The sequence below is a fragment of the Silurus aristotelis genome (genome assembly GCF_946808225.1).
Source record: "Silurus aristotelis genome assembly, chromosome: 2".
Lineage (NCBI taxonomy): Eukaryota > Metazoa > Chordata > Actinopteri > Siluriformes > Siluridae > Silurus > Silurus aristotelis.
The window spans coordinates 3,437,264-3,452,966 of NC_139575.1; the positions used below are offsets into that span (position 1 = coordinate 3,437,264).

The 15,703-nt window shown below is 41.9% G+C and overlaps 2 protein-coding genes and 1 long non-coding RNA gene across 3 annotated transcripts in view; 1 reads left to right on the top strand and 2 right to left on the bottom strand.

The window, feature by feature from the left end:
* Positions 1-15,703, top strand: part of LOC310739254 — a 430,707-nt gene that overhangs the window by 261,470 nt on the left and 153,534 nt on the right. The gene's annotated exons all lie outside the window — the stretch shown is intronic.
* The window catches only part of LOC310737268 (craniofacial development protein 2-like), a gene marked incomplete at its 3' end in the record, with an annotated part of 390,247 nt that overhangs the window by 260,504 nt on the left and 114,040 nt on the right, over positions 1-15,703 (bottom strand). The gene's annotated exons all lie outside the window — the stretch shown is intronic.
* The window catches only part of negr1 (neuronal growth regulator 1), a 197,736-nt gene that overhangs the window by 111,979 nt on the left and 70,054 nt on the right, over positions 1-15,703 (bottom strand). The window contains exon 3 of the mRNA XM_083563892.1: positions 5,808-5,933. Coding sequence (XP_083420018.1) covers positions 5,808-5,933 — 126 coding nt within the window. The remainder of the gene's footprint in view (positions 1-5,807; positions 5,934-15,703) is intronic.

Consider the following 15,703-nt stretch of genomic DNA (forward strand, 5'->3'; position numbering starts at 1 on the left):
CTTTCTATGAATTCACTATGACACACTTCACATTCTTTCAGCATAGCAGAAAAAAAAAATAGAATAAATCCAAGTGTGTTTGTTTTTTTGGCCGTTTTATGTCCAAGATGTTTTTTTCCTCCTCGTGATGCTTTCACTCTGCTCTTCTTTCATAATTAACCGTGACATACGTCCACATCGCTGTCACGTCATGTCCCCTGGTCATTAGCGCAACAGCGAGCACTAGGCACTAATATTTATTTTAATGAGTAAATGAGCAGAGGATTGGCCTGATTCCTTCTACCACGCTCATTATCACTGCATGGCTAGTTCTGATCCTTTTTTTTTCCTTTCTTTCCCTTGTAGTCATCATTTTTTTACTCTAAAACCATACGTGATTAATCCTGACTTAAAAAAAGCCTCAAGTTTTATTAAGTGCACGTCGTACATCGAACATTCAGACATACAGCAAAAAAATTATGTTTCTCTAAGAGTGGGTTTTTTTTTTTTATACAAATCAGAATAAAAAATCAGAAAGAGCTTCATTGCCAAGTGTTTGCACATAGAAGGAATTTGTGCATGGTGACAGAAGCTTTCATAAAATAACAAAATAATAAAAAACAAAAATTAATTAAAAGAAAGAAAGAAAGAAAGAAAGAAAGAATAAAATGCATAAAAATGTTATAAATATATAAAAGAAATAATAATAAATAAATAATTAATTAATTAAGACAGAAAAAAAATTCTCATTCGGAATTTAACTTAAAAAGCGAAAGAAAAAAAAGCATTACATGATCTGAAATGATCTTCAGGAGCACCTGAGCGTCATCTGCGATGATTATGCAGGCAAAAGTATTGGGACACCTGACTTTTCCAGCCCTATGTGTCGCTACACACTTGTATAAATGTCTGGATGTTGTAGCATGAAATTTTCCCTTCACTTAACTTGGAGACTTGAACCTATTCCAGCATGACAATGCTCCTGAAGATATGCTTCACACGGGTTTGAATAGAAGATCGCCTGCTAAAGAGCTTCAACCTTATTGAGATGAATTGACTGCACCCCAGGCCTCATCACTTTCTCACCTACATCAGTAGACTTTACCAACTCCCTTGTTGTGGCTGAATAAGCAAAAATCTTTACTCCAAAATCTAGTGGAACATCTTCCCAGGAGAGTGGAGCTTATTATAAGAGCAAATGGAGACTCGATGTGGAATGTGATGCTGTAAAAGAAATCTCATGCCAATCTTAGACTTAGGTGTCCACAGACTTTTGTCCATCCGCGTTTCATTTCGCTAATGTTTTTTAAATCCACACCTAATCTGATGAAACGCTGTGAAAAACACAATGCTGAGAGCATCCAGGCTTTCAACAGATGCAGCTCTTTATGAGTCAGCAGGAAAAAAAACAGAGGGAATTCAATAACAGGATGGTGCAAGAGGAGGAATATGACAGGCAGAAGATAAGTGAAGCCTTCAATTATCAGATAAGTGCAACATGCATCTTCATAAAATCCAGGAACGCTCAAAAATGGCTGCTGCGCCAGACAATTTGCGCACGAGGCCCGTAAAGTGCATGCGTCTTTTTCAATGGCTGAACGAGACAGGAAAGTCAAAATGCGCTTAATGTGCAATCTCTCTCTGGGGGGTTTTTCTGGCAACACACCGGGATACACACGTCGAGAATTAGATTTTCAAATTCTCAAATAAATAATAATAGGACAGACGGGGATTAAAACAACTCCGCGGCGGAAATCAGTGCAGAAAAATCAGCGTTGGAAAAACACAATTTAGTATTTTACCTACAATATACAGAAAAAAGCACTGGGACTTTTCCAGCCACTTCACTGCTGAATGTTGTGCTGCAGTTGGAGGATACTGGAATGTTTCCCTGATTTCTCATTGGAGAGCAATAAACTCCACCCATTAAACTCTGTCCATTAAACTTCACCCATTATTCTCCACCCAATAAACTCCACCTATTAAATTCATCCATTAAACTCTGTCCATTAAACTCCATCTATTAAACTTGACCCAATAAACTCCACCCGTTAAACTCCACCCATTAAACTTCACACGTCCAAACTCTACTCATTAAACTCCGCATATTAAACTCTGCATAATAAACTCCACCCATTAAAATCCACCCATTAAAATCCACCCATTAAACTGTGTCCAAACTCCACCCATTAAACTCCACTCATTAAACTCCGCCCATTAAACTCTGTATAATAAACTCCACCTATTAAACTCCGGCAAATAAACTCTGCCAGACAGACAGACAGACAGACAGACAGACAGACAGACAGACAGACAGACAGACAGACAGACAGACAGACAGACAGACAGACAGACAGACAGACAGACAGACAGACAGACAGATAGATAGATAGATAGATAGATAGATAGATAGATAGATAGATAGATAGATAGATAGAACTTTGGTTGGATGCTGTAGAATGAAATCTTTCCTTCCCTTGAAATTGAAGACTTAAACCTCAGACAGAATCAAAAACCACAGAAGTGTTGGTCATAAAAACGCAAATGGGGACTAAATGTTGAATGAGATGCTCAGAAAAAAGCACATACTGATCTTATGCTTAGGTCTCCACAAACTTTTGTCCATACAGTGTTTAATAAGTCTCATTTTTGCATTTTCGGCAGGTGCAGGTGAACTCCTCTCTTCACTACACAAATAAACTTGGGCTTCATGGACATTTGGTGCTGTATTTATTTATTTAGGGTACAGAACAATGGCTAACTGGAGAGAACACTGGCCATTCCTAGCTAGCTGTCCTAGCATGCTCTCTAGAGTAGATGTATTCTTAAATAGAAAACAATCGAACTCTGATGATGAGGCTGTTTAGTTTCAGATGTTTATATAAATAATGTGCTTTATTTACAGAAATCGTGGTATAATCGAGCCGAAAAATCAGAAGCCTGTGGTGGAAAACACTCCTGAATGTTGTGCTGCAGTTGTAGGATGCTGGAATTTTTTCCTTGAAACTCTCCCCAGTGAACTTCAGCCGTTCACTCACCCCTAGTTTTTCCTTTTTTCTTCTCTGGATAAGTGTGTCGTTTGTTGGCCAATTCGCTGTTTCTCCTTGTTTCAAGTTGATTATTCCAATTTTGTAATTATATTTTACAAGATCACACAGTCAGATAATTGGCCAGATAGAGAGATACAGTATCTGACAAAAGTAAGTGCACCCCTCACATATGGGCAACCATTTCAGTATATCTTCCAAAGGACAAAACTATAGAGATGAAACTTGGACATATTTTAGAGTATCAATATGCATCTTGTTGTGATAGAAGAGTATCTGTGAGAGTGGAAGGGAAAGTTTATAGGACTGTGGTGAGACCTGAGATGTTGTATGGATTAGAGACAGTGGCATTGAGTAAAAGACAGGAGGTGGAGCTGGAGGTAGCAGAGTTGAAGATGTTTAGATGTTTGTTGGGAGTGACGACGATGTACATGATTAGAAATGAGTTTATTAGAGGGACAGAGCATGTAGGACATTTTGGAGACAAGGTGAGGGAGGTGAGATTGAGATGGTTTGGACATGTGCAGAGGAGGGACATGGGGTATATCAGTAGGAGAATGCTGAGGATAGAGACACCAGGAAGGAGGAAAAGAGGAAGACCAAGGAGGAGGTTTATGGATGCAGGTAGTTGGTTTGAAAGGGGCAGATGTAAAGGACAGGGGCGTAGGAGGGCATCATGTTTTGCTTCAAAATGTCACAGTGCATGTTGAAATCCAGCAGCACTCCTGCAGCCCCAGACTACCATGCTCGACTGTAGACGACAATTTTTTTGTTGCTCCTTACCAGAGTGTTGTCACACATGCTGGAAACCATCTGAGCCATCAGACCACAGGACATGATTCCAGTAATTCATGCTTTTTGTAAACAGCTTCAGAAGAGGCTCCTTTCTGGGACGACGGCCTGCAAACCGACCTGCTGCAGTGTGTGACAGTATGATCTGAGCACTGACATTTGGAGCTTCTGCTTCTACAACCTCTAAAGCAGTGCTGCAGCACTCATGCGTCTGTTTTTTGAAGCAGCTTCTGCACCTGACGCACAGCACGAGGACTCGACTTCTTTGATGGAGGTCTGAGTGGAACCCGTCTTGCAAAACCTCTGTATGACCCTGACCACTGTACTGTAACTCAGTTTCAGGGTGATACTGATCTTCTTACAGCCTCGGCATCTTTGTGGAGAGAAACAATTCTAATTCTCAAATCCACAGAGACTCTTTACCATGAGGTCCATGTGAAAACTGGACTCAAAGCACCAAATTCTAACTGCTCTATTACAAGATACACACATTTATCTGGTCCTAACAAGCAGACAAAAACATGGACATGATGAATAGGACGTGTGGCTTTGTATTGTTACACAACGTACAGCTGTTATCACTGAGGGTGTACTTACTTTTGTTGCGATTTGTGACAAAAATGGTTGTATGTTAAATCATTTTTAGAAGACAGTAAATCTGTGCTGATATACAGCTGCACACTGACTCCTCTAAAATATAGCAGAATTTCAATTCTATACTATTGTCCCTAGTGATATTATCCTTGAGAAGATTATACTATAATGGTTGCTGAAATAAGAGGGGTGTACTCACTTTTGTGAGATAGATAGATAGATAGATAGATAGATAGATAGATAGATAGATAGATAGATAGATAGATAGATAGATGGATAGATGGATAGATAGATAGATAGATAGATAGATAGATAGATAGATAGATAGATAGATAGATAGATAGATAGATAGATAGATAGATTAAACTCCGCCCAATAAACTACACCATTACACTGTGTTGAAACTCCACCCATTAAACTCCACCCATTAAACTCATAAACTCTGTATAATAAACTCCACTAATTGAACTCCACCCAATAAACTCTGCCCAATAAATGGATGGATGGGAGAGAGACACAGAAAGAGTAGATAGATAGATAGATAGATAGATAGATAGATAGATAGATAGATAGATAGATAGATAGATAGATAGATAGATAGATAGATAGATAGATAGATAGATAGATAGATAGATAGATAGATAGATAGATAGACAGACAGACAGACAGACAGACAGACAGACAGACAGACAGACAGACAGACAGACAGACGGATGTCCTTAGTTGATCCCTGAGGGATATAAATAGGTTGTAAATCTCATATTTACTCACTAACACGACTCATTTCTTTCACTGTCACTTTGTCCTCTGTGTTAGTTTTTCTCGCTTGCCTTCTCAATGTAAAAAAAAATAAAATAAATTATTCAATGTCACCTGGTGCTTTTCTGCAAAATACAGGTTTTACCTTTCGGAAACTTTTACTATAACAAAAGGAAAAAAACAACCACAGAGCTTAAAAAAGCTTCTATGACGAAAATAAAAACTTTCATTTCACAGGCCCAAAATTGGAAAGAATCATTGAACGAGATCAGGACAAAATCCTGGAAAGACATGACATTTTGTTTACATCTGACCTCCTGATTCTCTCATGCAGCAGCCTTCCCAAAGAGTGGCGTAAAAAACAAAAAACATCCAGTGTGCAACCAAATACTGGATCCAGCTGACAGAAAAGGCAACAGTTCCTCCAAATAACTGCTCTCTCTAACAGGGGCAAGCAGAAAAGCATCTCAAACCTTTGGACTACAACAGCAGAATTTCTACTGGTTCTGATGTTAGCTGAAACTCTGTATGAGCGAATGAAATGTTCTGCTGCTACTTGATTGGTTGATCGGACGGCCGTACGATCGTGCTGTGATAAAGATAGAGATAAAGAAACTGGATGTTTTTTTCGCTCACCTGATGGGCTGATGTGTCTCCAGGTGATTTTGGGCTCTGGTTTCCCACTGGCTAAACAGAAGAGGGAAATTTCACCGCCTTCGTTTACCGTGATGTCCGACGAGATGTCGTAGATTTTGGGAGGAACTGAAATGAAAAAAACAAAAAAAAGAAAGAAGTATAAATGGAAAGAGTTCACGGACAGTTGTAGTATTGCGCATTAAAGAAGCTAATCGGGCATTAATAATCCTGTGGAATGATGTATCGATACCAGATGCACTTCCACCCAGGAGGAACCCAAGAAGAATCATGACATCCTACTAATCTTCTGGGTGTACAGAGACACAATGCTCCTCAGGGTTTTTTTAAACCAGTTCTGAACTGGTAATAACTGCTGTACTTAGCTGATGTTTTGCTAACCGCCAGCTTATACAATATATCTCAAAAAGTACTGAACTGAACTGCTTTTCATGGAAGATCTCTTGCTATAGAACTCCAATCCTATTGAACACCTCAATGTAGATTAATGTAGACGCTGACTGCACCCCAGGAACCTCCTCACCTTCTCACCTACATCAGTACCCGACTTTTTTAAACACCCTTTCCAGAACTAGTTTATTATAATGGCAAATGTGAAATGGGATGTTCAAGTGTATATGAATGCACATAAACTTTTGGCCATATAGTGCAAAAAATACAGTGCAAAAACTCCATGTACCATTGGTCAGAGGGTGCACATACTTTTGCTCATACAGTGTATTTGCCGTTATTTTGTCATTGGCAGTTCTTCTTCTTCTTTCGGCTGCTCCCATTAGGGGTCGCCACAGCGGATCATCCGTCTCCATACCACCCTGTCCTCTACATCTGCCTCTTTCACACCAACTACCTGCATGTCTTCCCTCACCACATCCATGAACCTCCTTCTTGGCCTTCCTCTTTTCCTCCTACCTGGTGGCTCCATCTTCAGCATTTTTCTACCAATATAATTCGTGTCCCTTCTCTGCACATGTCCAAACCATCTCAATCTTGCCTCCCTCACCTTGTCACCAAAACATCCTACATGTGCTGTCCCTCTAATAAACTCATTTCTAATCTTGTCCATCCTCGTCACTCCCAACGAAAACCTTAACATCTTCAGCTCTAATACCTCCAGCTCCATCTCCTGTCTTTTACTCAATGCCACTGTCTCTAATCCATACAACATCGCAGGTCTCACCACAGTCCTATAAACTTTCCCTTTCATTCTTGCAGATACCCTACTATCACAAATCACTCCTGTCACTCTTCTCCACCCACTCCACCCTGCCTGCACTCTTTTCTTTACTTCTCTAACACACTCTCCATTACTTTGCACTGTTGACCCCAGGTACCTGAACTCCTCCACCTTCTCCACCTCTTCTCCCTGCAACCGCATCACTCCACTGCCCTCCCTCTCATTCACACACATGTACTCTGTCTTACTCCTACTGACTTTCATTCCCCTTCTCTCAAGCGCATATCTCCACCTCTCCAGGCTCTTCTCAACCTGCTCTCTACTCTCACCACAAATTACAATATCATCTGCAAAGTCCAGGGAGACTTCTGTCTGACCTCGTCCGTCAACCTGTCCATCACCACTGCAAACAGGAAAGGGCTCAGGGCCGATCCTTGATGCAGTCCAACCTTCACCCTGAACCAGTCTGTCGTACCTACTGCACACTTCACTGCCGTCACACTGTCCTCATACATGTCCTGCACCACCCTCACATACTTCTCTGACACACCTGACTTCCTCATACAATACCACAACTCCTCTCTCGGCACCCTGTCGTACGCTTTCTCTAAATCCACAAATACACAATGCAGCTCCTTCTGTCCTTCTCTATACTTCTCCATCAACATCCTCAAAGCAAATAAGGCATCTGTGGTGCTCTTCCTCGGCATGAAACCATACTGTTGCTCACAGATGGTCACCTCTTCTCTCAGCCTGGCTTCCACTACTCTTTCCCATAACTTCATGGTGTGACTGATCAACTTAATTCCCCTGTAGTTACTGCAGGTCTGCACATCTCCCTTATGTTTAAAGATCGGTACCAGCACACTCCTTCTCCATTCCTCAGGCATCCTCTCCCCTTCCAGAATCCCGTTAAACAATCTGGTTAAAAACTCCACTGCCATCTCTCCTAAACATCTCCACGCTTCTACTGGTATGTCATCTGGTCCAACCGACTTTCCATTCTTCATCCTCTTAATCGCTGCTCTCACTTCCTCCTTACTAATCCTATCTACATCCTGCTTCACCAACTCCACATCCTCCAACCTTCTCTCTCTTTGATTTTCCTCATTCATCAGCTGCTCAAAATACTCCCTCCATCTTCTCAACACACTCTCCTCATTAGTCAACACATTTCCCTCTCCATCCTTTATTGCTCTAACTTGCAGTACATCCTTCCCAGCTCGGTCCCTCTGCCTGGCCAATCGGTACAAATCCTTTTCTCCTTCCTTAGTGTCCAACCTCTTATACAGCTCCTCATATGCCTTTTCCTTGGCTTTCGCCACATCCCTTTTTACCTGCTGCCGCATCTCCTTGTACTCCTGCCTACTTTTCTCATCACTCTGTCGATCCCACTTCTGTTTTGCCAACCTCTTTCCCCTAATGCTCTCCTGCACTTCCTCATTCCACCACCACGTCTCCTTGTCTTGCTTTCTATTTCCAGATGTCACACCAAGTACTTTTCTAGCTGCCTCCCTCATCGCTCCTGCAGTAGTTGCCCAATCATCCAGCACCTCTTCACCACCACCAAGCCCCTGTCTGACCTCTTCCCTGAACCTCACACTACACTCTTCCTCCTTCAGTTTCCACCATCTTATTCTTCTTTCAATCCTTACTTTCCTCCTCTTCTTCTTCGCCTCCAAAACCATCCTACAGACCACCATCCGATGCTGTCTAGCTACACTGTCCCCCGCCAACACCTTACAGTCTCCAATCTCCTTCAGGTTGCATCTCCTACACAGAACATAATCCAACTGTGTGCACCTTCGTCCACTCTTATACGTCACCCTATGATCCTCCTTCTTCTTAAAATACGTGTTTACCACTGCCATTTCCATCCTTTTAGCAAAATCTACCACCATCTGCCCTTCCACATTCCTCTCCTTGAAACCATACCTACCCATCACCTCCTCATCACCTCTGTTCCCTTCACCTACATGCCCATTAAAGTCTGCCCCAATCACCAATCGTTCTTTCCTAGGTACACCATCTACCACTTCATCTAATTCACTCCAGAATCTTTCCTTCTCCTCCATCTCACAGCCAACTTGTGGAGCATAGGCACTGATGACATTTATCATCATCCCTTCAACCTCCACCTTCACGATCATCACCCTATGAGAAACTCTCTTCACCTCCACTACACTCTTACTGTACTCTTCCTTCAGAATCACCCCTACACCATTTCTCTTTCCATCCACACCATGATAAAACAGTTTAAACCCACCTCCAATGTTCCTGGCCTTACTCCCTTTCCACTTGGTCTCCTGAACACATAGCATATCTACCTTTCTCCTCTCCATCATATCAGCTACCTCTCTCCCTTTACCCATCATAGTACCAACATTTAAAGTACCAACCTGAACCTCTACTCTCCTACACTGCTCCTTTTCCCGCCGTCTCTGTAGACGTCTTCCTCCTCTCCTTCTCCTCCTTCGGCCAACAGTAGCCCAATTTCCACCGGTACCCTGTCGGCTAACGATACCTGTGGCGGTCGTTGTTAACCCGGGCCTCGACCGATCCGGTATGAAATTCTCATTTGTGATCCACATATTTGATTTGGCACATGTTTTACGCTGGATGCCCTTCCTAACGCAACCCTCCCCGGGCTTGGGACCGGCACTAAGAGTGCACTGGCTTGTGCCCCCCTAATGGCTGGGTTTTTGTCATTGGCAGTTACACAAGTTAAAACACAGAACTGTGCAGGAACTGCATTCAAAATGGTTTTATTGCGTTGTGTTTTATTATTTGCGTTGACGTTTCTTTTGTTGGTGGTGGGAGTGCAGGGTGTTGTTAATGGCGTTAGTGACAGTGTTGGGATTTTTATTAGTAGTGAGATGGGTCTGGTTGTTGGTGGTGTTGGTGGTGTTACTGGTCATGTTGGTTCGTTGTTGGTGGGTTTTGTGGTGGTGTTTTGTTGGTCTTGTTGGTGTTTTTTGGTGTTGGTGTGGTTGTTGTTAGTGTTGCTGTTTTTTTGGTGGTGGTGTTGTGGATGATGATGTTGGTGTTGGTGGTGTTATTGATGGTGTTGTTGATGTTCCCAATAATATTGTTGGCAATGATGGTGTTGGTGTTGTTGATGTCGTTGTTGGAAATGTTAGTGTTATTGTTGTAGGTGGTGTTGGTGGTTTTGTTGGTTATGGAAATGCTGGTGTGATTGTTAGTGGTTTGATGGTGTTGGTGTGATGTTGGTATGGTTGTTGCTGGTGTTGCTGGCGGAGATGTTGGTGGACATGGTGTTGTCTTTAGTGTAACGGTTGTAATTGTTTCTCTTAGAGAAATCTGACACCAGCTTCTGATCACATGACCATATTGTATCAGACTGAACACATCCTCCAGTCATTAGTGCAGACCGCGACTGTAAAACCTCGGCTCCAATCTGGCTAAAGCTTCTCCTCAGCTGTCCTCCCTCCTCCTCCCTCCCCCTTCCTACTTCAGATGTCTACAACGTCAAAGAAAACGCTCATCTCCTGATCTCTCTGCAGCATACAGTCGTCTGGAACGTGTCAGAGGAGGAGCACAAACAACAAATCCCTTCACTGTGTTCACTGCAGCTTCACTTCAATCCTGTTTAACTCGTCTCGTCTTAACCCAATCCACTAATCTGTACAGTATATACACACACACACACACACACACACACACACACACACACACACACACACACACACACACACGCGCACGCACGCAAATATATATACACATTCTGCTTACACACACACACACGCAAATATATATATATATTCTGTATATACACACACACACACACACACACACACACACACACACACACACACACACACGCGCGCACGCACGCAAATATATATACACATTCTGCTTACACACACACACACGCAAATATATATATATATTCTGTATATACACACACACACACACACACACACACACACACACACACACACACACACACAGACACGCACACACAAATATTTATACACATTCTGTATATACACACACACACACACACACAAGCGCACACATGCACGCACACACGTGCAAATAAATATATATATACATACACACACATTCTGTACACAAACACACACACAGATATATATACAAATTCTGTATATATGCACACACACGCTATATCTATATATATACACATTTTGTACACACATGCAAATATACAGTATATACCCATTCTATATATACACACACACACACACACACACAAACACACACAAACACGCACACACACAAACACGCACATACACAACAATGCCAGGGGTATAAAAAGAAGAGTTAGCGCAGGGTCACTGTGTACTGGAAATACGATTTGTTTTGCGCATGCATGAAAACGCTAACTAGCTAGCGCTGTGGATTCTTTAGTGTTTTTTGTCCAGCTTTAAGAATAACAATACCACATATCGAGGGAGTGAATGAATGAAGGATAGAAGGAATGAAGTCATTTGTTAAACTATACTAAAATAAGTAGAACTTTTAAGTATGACCCACATGTGGTGTAACAAATGTAAACTATTAAATTTTTTCATTTATTAAATTTTTTTATCAATTTAATTTGTGCCGATTAACACTCATTTGAATCAATATAATAAAAGGGTGTATTGCATTAATTAGATTTATTAACTTTATTTTCATAAAATATTATTATTATTTAACCGAGCAGGCATTTCATTTGTTTAAAATGGAAACTGTTCAAACAATAATGATCATAACTGTTAATAGTAATAAATTGTGTTAATAAAAAACGAAAAGTGTTTTGCATTTCTTTCCCCCCAAACCGTACCGTAATTGAACCGAACCATGACTTAAAAACCGAGGTACGAACCGAACCGTAATTTTTGTGTACCATTACACACACAATATATACACTATATTGCCAAAAGAATTGGGTCACCTAGTCATAAGTATGGTATGTGATTTTCGATTATTGCATTACATATTTAGTCCCAATTTGCTCTTATAATTTCTTCCACTCTTCTCCACTCGTGTGCTTATGGATATTTGTGTTCATCAGACACAAGGGTGTTACTAAAGGCAGGTACTGATGTAGGTGAGGAGGCCTGGGGTGCAGTCAGCATTCCAATTTATCCCAAAGGGGTTCAGTAGGGATGAGATCAGAGCTCCATAGCAGGCCATTTAAGATCTTCTTCTCCAACGCATGTAAAGCAGATCATCCAGGCGCTCACTTTGTGCACAGGGGCATTGCCATGCTGGAACAGGTTTGGGTTTCCAAGTTCAAGTAAATGCAAAATCTTATTATAGCGCCATCTAGAGACGTCCTGTACAATGGAGTGCCTACAGCGTTGTGGTAACAGTTTGGAAAAGAACCAGAGGTCAGGTGACTCAATAATTTTGGCAATATAGTGTATATATATAATAAGAAGAACACTAATACTTCCAATACTAGTAATAGTACTACTTCTGCCACTTCTACTGTTACTAACAACACATCTATATCTCCCTCCAACACTACAACCAACACTAATAATCCCACTCCTTCTTCTAAAATTACTCTAGTAGTACTTCCTGTAGCTCCCTGCATCAGATTTAAAACACTAATGCTTGCCTACAAAGCCAAAAAAAGAACCACCACCACCACCATCCCTCTGATCATTAACCACTGCTCAACTAGTCCCAACATTTCTCAGCGAAGCGAAGTCTTCAGACCATGTCTAAAACCCCACCTGTTCCAGGTGATCTTAAATCGACACTAAAACTTCTTGGAGGAAATTGATGGAGACTTCGCGGCACTTTGTAATGAAACGTGAACGAGAATTTAATGCTACTGATGCTACTGCTAATAATGATAGAACTACTGCTTTAAAATCTTTCAGAAAGACAACACATTAGCGTTTGTAGCATTTGGCCAGCGTGCATGTAGCCAGCAGTTCTCGTTCAGGTTTTTTCCCCCAATACACAATGATTATGCAGAACGAGCAGCTAGGCAAGGACTGGATAATGTCACTCTTCAGCAGTGCTCCCACTGTTGTGCTGTAACAGGTAGACATTAGCACGATTGGCTCTCGTGTAGCCACGGCGGTGAGTGTGTGAGAGCGACTGGAGGAGGTGCGACACGAGGAACGGCAGCGCTGTCACTGAATGATTGTGGAAGCGAGTAGTGTGATGGTGGGCACAGTACTTTCATTTACCACCATTCAACTATAACCGCAAACACACACACTCATACACACCTCACACTCTGTTTCTGTCTAAACGTGGTGTTCACGTCGCCATGGAAACACCACCATAAGCGATTTATAAAACAACATGGCCATCTTCAGGGTGGAGCAAAGATACATCAAAATGTATTTGAAACTAAAATACCAAATACATTCGCTTTAATTGTATCAAAATAAACTACAAAATACAGCAGCCACACAATGTATCAAAATAAACTACGAGGTAACAAATTACAAGGGCGCAAACTACAAGGGAGCATGAAATGTCTTCGCAAACCTTCCATCAATTGGCCTATTTGATCAGTTCTTCACCATTACTCCGACTCAGTTGCTACACTGCTATCGTGAGATGTATCAGGAGGGGACAGGAGGAAGAGTGCAGGAAACTGATCAAGGACTTTGTTGCATGGTGTGAATTTAACCACCTGCACCTCAACACCACAAAGACCAGGGAGATGGTGGTGGACTTTAGGAGACCCAGGCCTTAACCGGAGCCTGTGACTGTCAAAGGTGACCGCGTGAAGACTTACAAATACATGGGAGTGCAGCTGGATAATAAAATGGACTGGACTGCCAACATGTGCAGGAAAGAGCCAGCTGTACCTCCTCAGAAGGCTGGCAAAAAGCTGCTGCAGATGTTCTATCAGACTGTCGTGGCGAGTGCACTTGGACCCCTCATGTCTGGACAAGCTGGTGAGGATGGCGGGCTCGGTTGTGGGCTCGGCGCTGGACAGCCTGACATCAGTGGCAGAGAGGTGGGCACTGAGCAGGCTCCTGTCAATCATTAATAATCCACTGCATCTACTGCACAGAAAGGTGCAGTGAAAGGTTGCTGTCACTGCCCTGCTCCAGTGACAGACTGAGGAAGTCTGTGAGGGGGTCTGTCTGTCTGTCTGTCTATTTATCTATCTAAAAAAACAACATGGCTGCCATCACCCAATGCGTTTTCACTAGATATTTAAAAACTATACATGAATCTATTTATCTCGATGCCAGAAACATCAACAGCAATGCAGTGATTGGATGATAATTGGTACAATAGTCAAAAGCATGCACAGTTTATTGCCCCTGCAAATTATTAATTCATAAAAAAAATATAAAAAAATCCCTGATCTCTTCAAAAGTAAACTATTCTCTGATGCAGAAGGATCCAGGCTGTCCTGCATCCCATGGTAAATTCGAAAAGCTCTCTGTATAATATGAGCACCTCTCTCAAACAACCATGGACCATGTTTTTAAAAACATCAGCCAATCAGCTTCAACAAAATATTTTAAACAACATGGCTCCCATCAGCCAATCAGACCTTAGCATTCAATTAAGTCTAATTATATCCTTCAGTGAATTCAGTGACTTTTTTTTCACGTTTAGTCTCAATGATGCTCTTGATGAAACATTAGAAGAACGTGTTTCAGCCAGAAATCAACTGCTGCGTTTAAACGGTAAATGTTGGCACCTCTGGGTAAAGGATGGAACTGGGTTTGAACGTGTGCCAGTGTTTCGGTTTCCAGCTACTGCATGTGGCTTTGAGGCGTGATGAAATGAAATTTCACGCTCTGAAGTGTTCGAGGCACGTCAAACAGCTGCTCGGCTCAACAATCCGAAGACTGAGAGACTCTTCTATATTTACCGTGAGTACATAATGAAATAATATTTAATCTCTAACTCCAGGCATCTCCGGCCCGTGTTGACATCCGCATGTCAAATCCACAGTTTTGCTCCATTAGCGTTAGCTGAGAAGCTGCAGCGAAGGTTCAGCAGCAGTCGGTGGCCGTGGTTTGATCTGCTCGCCGTCCCCCCTGGAGAGAATAAATACGCTTCTAACGACGCCGCTTTGGAATTCCAGTAACGCTTACAGCGGCACTATTCAAATTCAGGGGTGTTTCTCTAGCGTGAAGCGCACTGAGCGCATGGCTTCTCCTCCATGTACATGGTGACAGGTTCCTCAGAGCTGCCACCGGATGAGCCCCGGTTCCTCACACCTCCTGCCAGCCCACACTGCAATTACTGAGTGCAGAGAGGAGGCTGTCATGATGCAGGCTTGAGAGGCGTCAAGAAAATTCCGGATATCTGTTTGCACCTACACATCGCATTCCTGATGCTTCAAAACACTTCCAGGTGCAGGATGGAGCTGTAACACCATTCAACCACAAAGTTCAGACTCACAAATCATTACAGTGGTTGGTCAGAAGGTCTTTCTGTCTGTTCTTAATGTTCTAATAGAATATCATTTTGGTTCAGAGTAACCACAACATAAGCTCTTTGGAAGGAGTTTTCAGTGTCAGAGGTAACTTCAGAAATGTACACATTCTCAATAACATGACAAGCTACGTCTCATTTTTTTGGCTACGAAGTTCGAGAGAAAAATGGCAAAGAAAAAAACTTTTATAGCTGCTATAGCGTAAGTTTCTCTTATATCTCTCTCACTCTCACTATATTTTATATATTTATATATTTCTGTGACCATTTTTATGTGGTGAAATTAAAACCTTCAACGTAT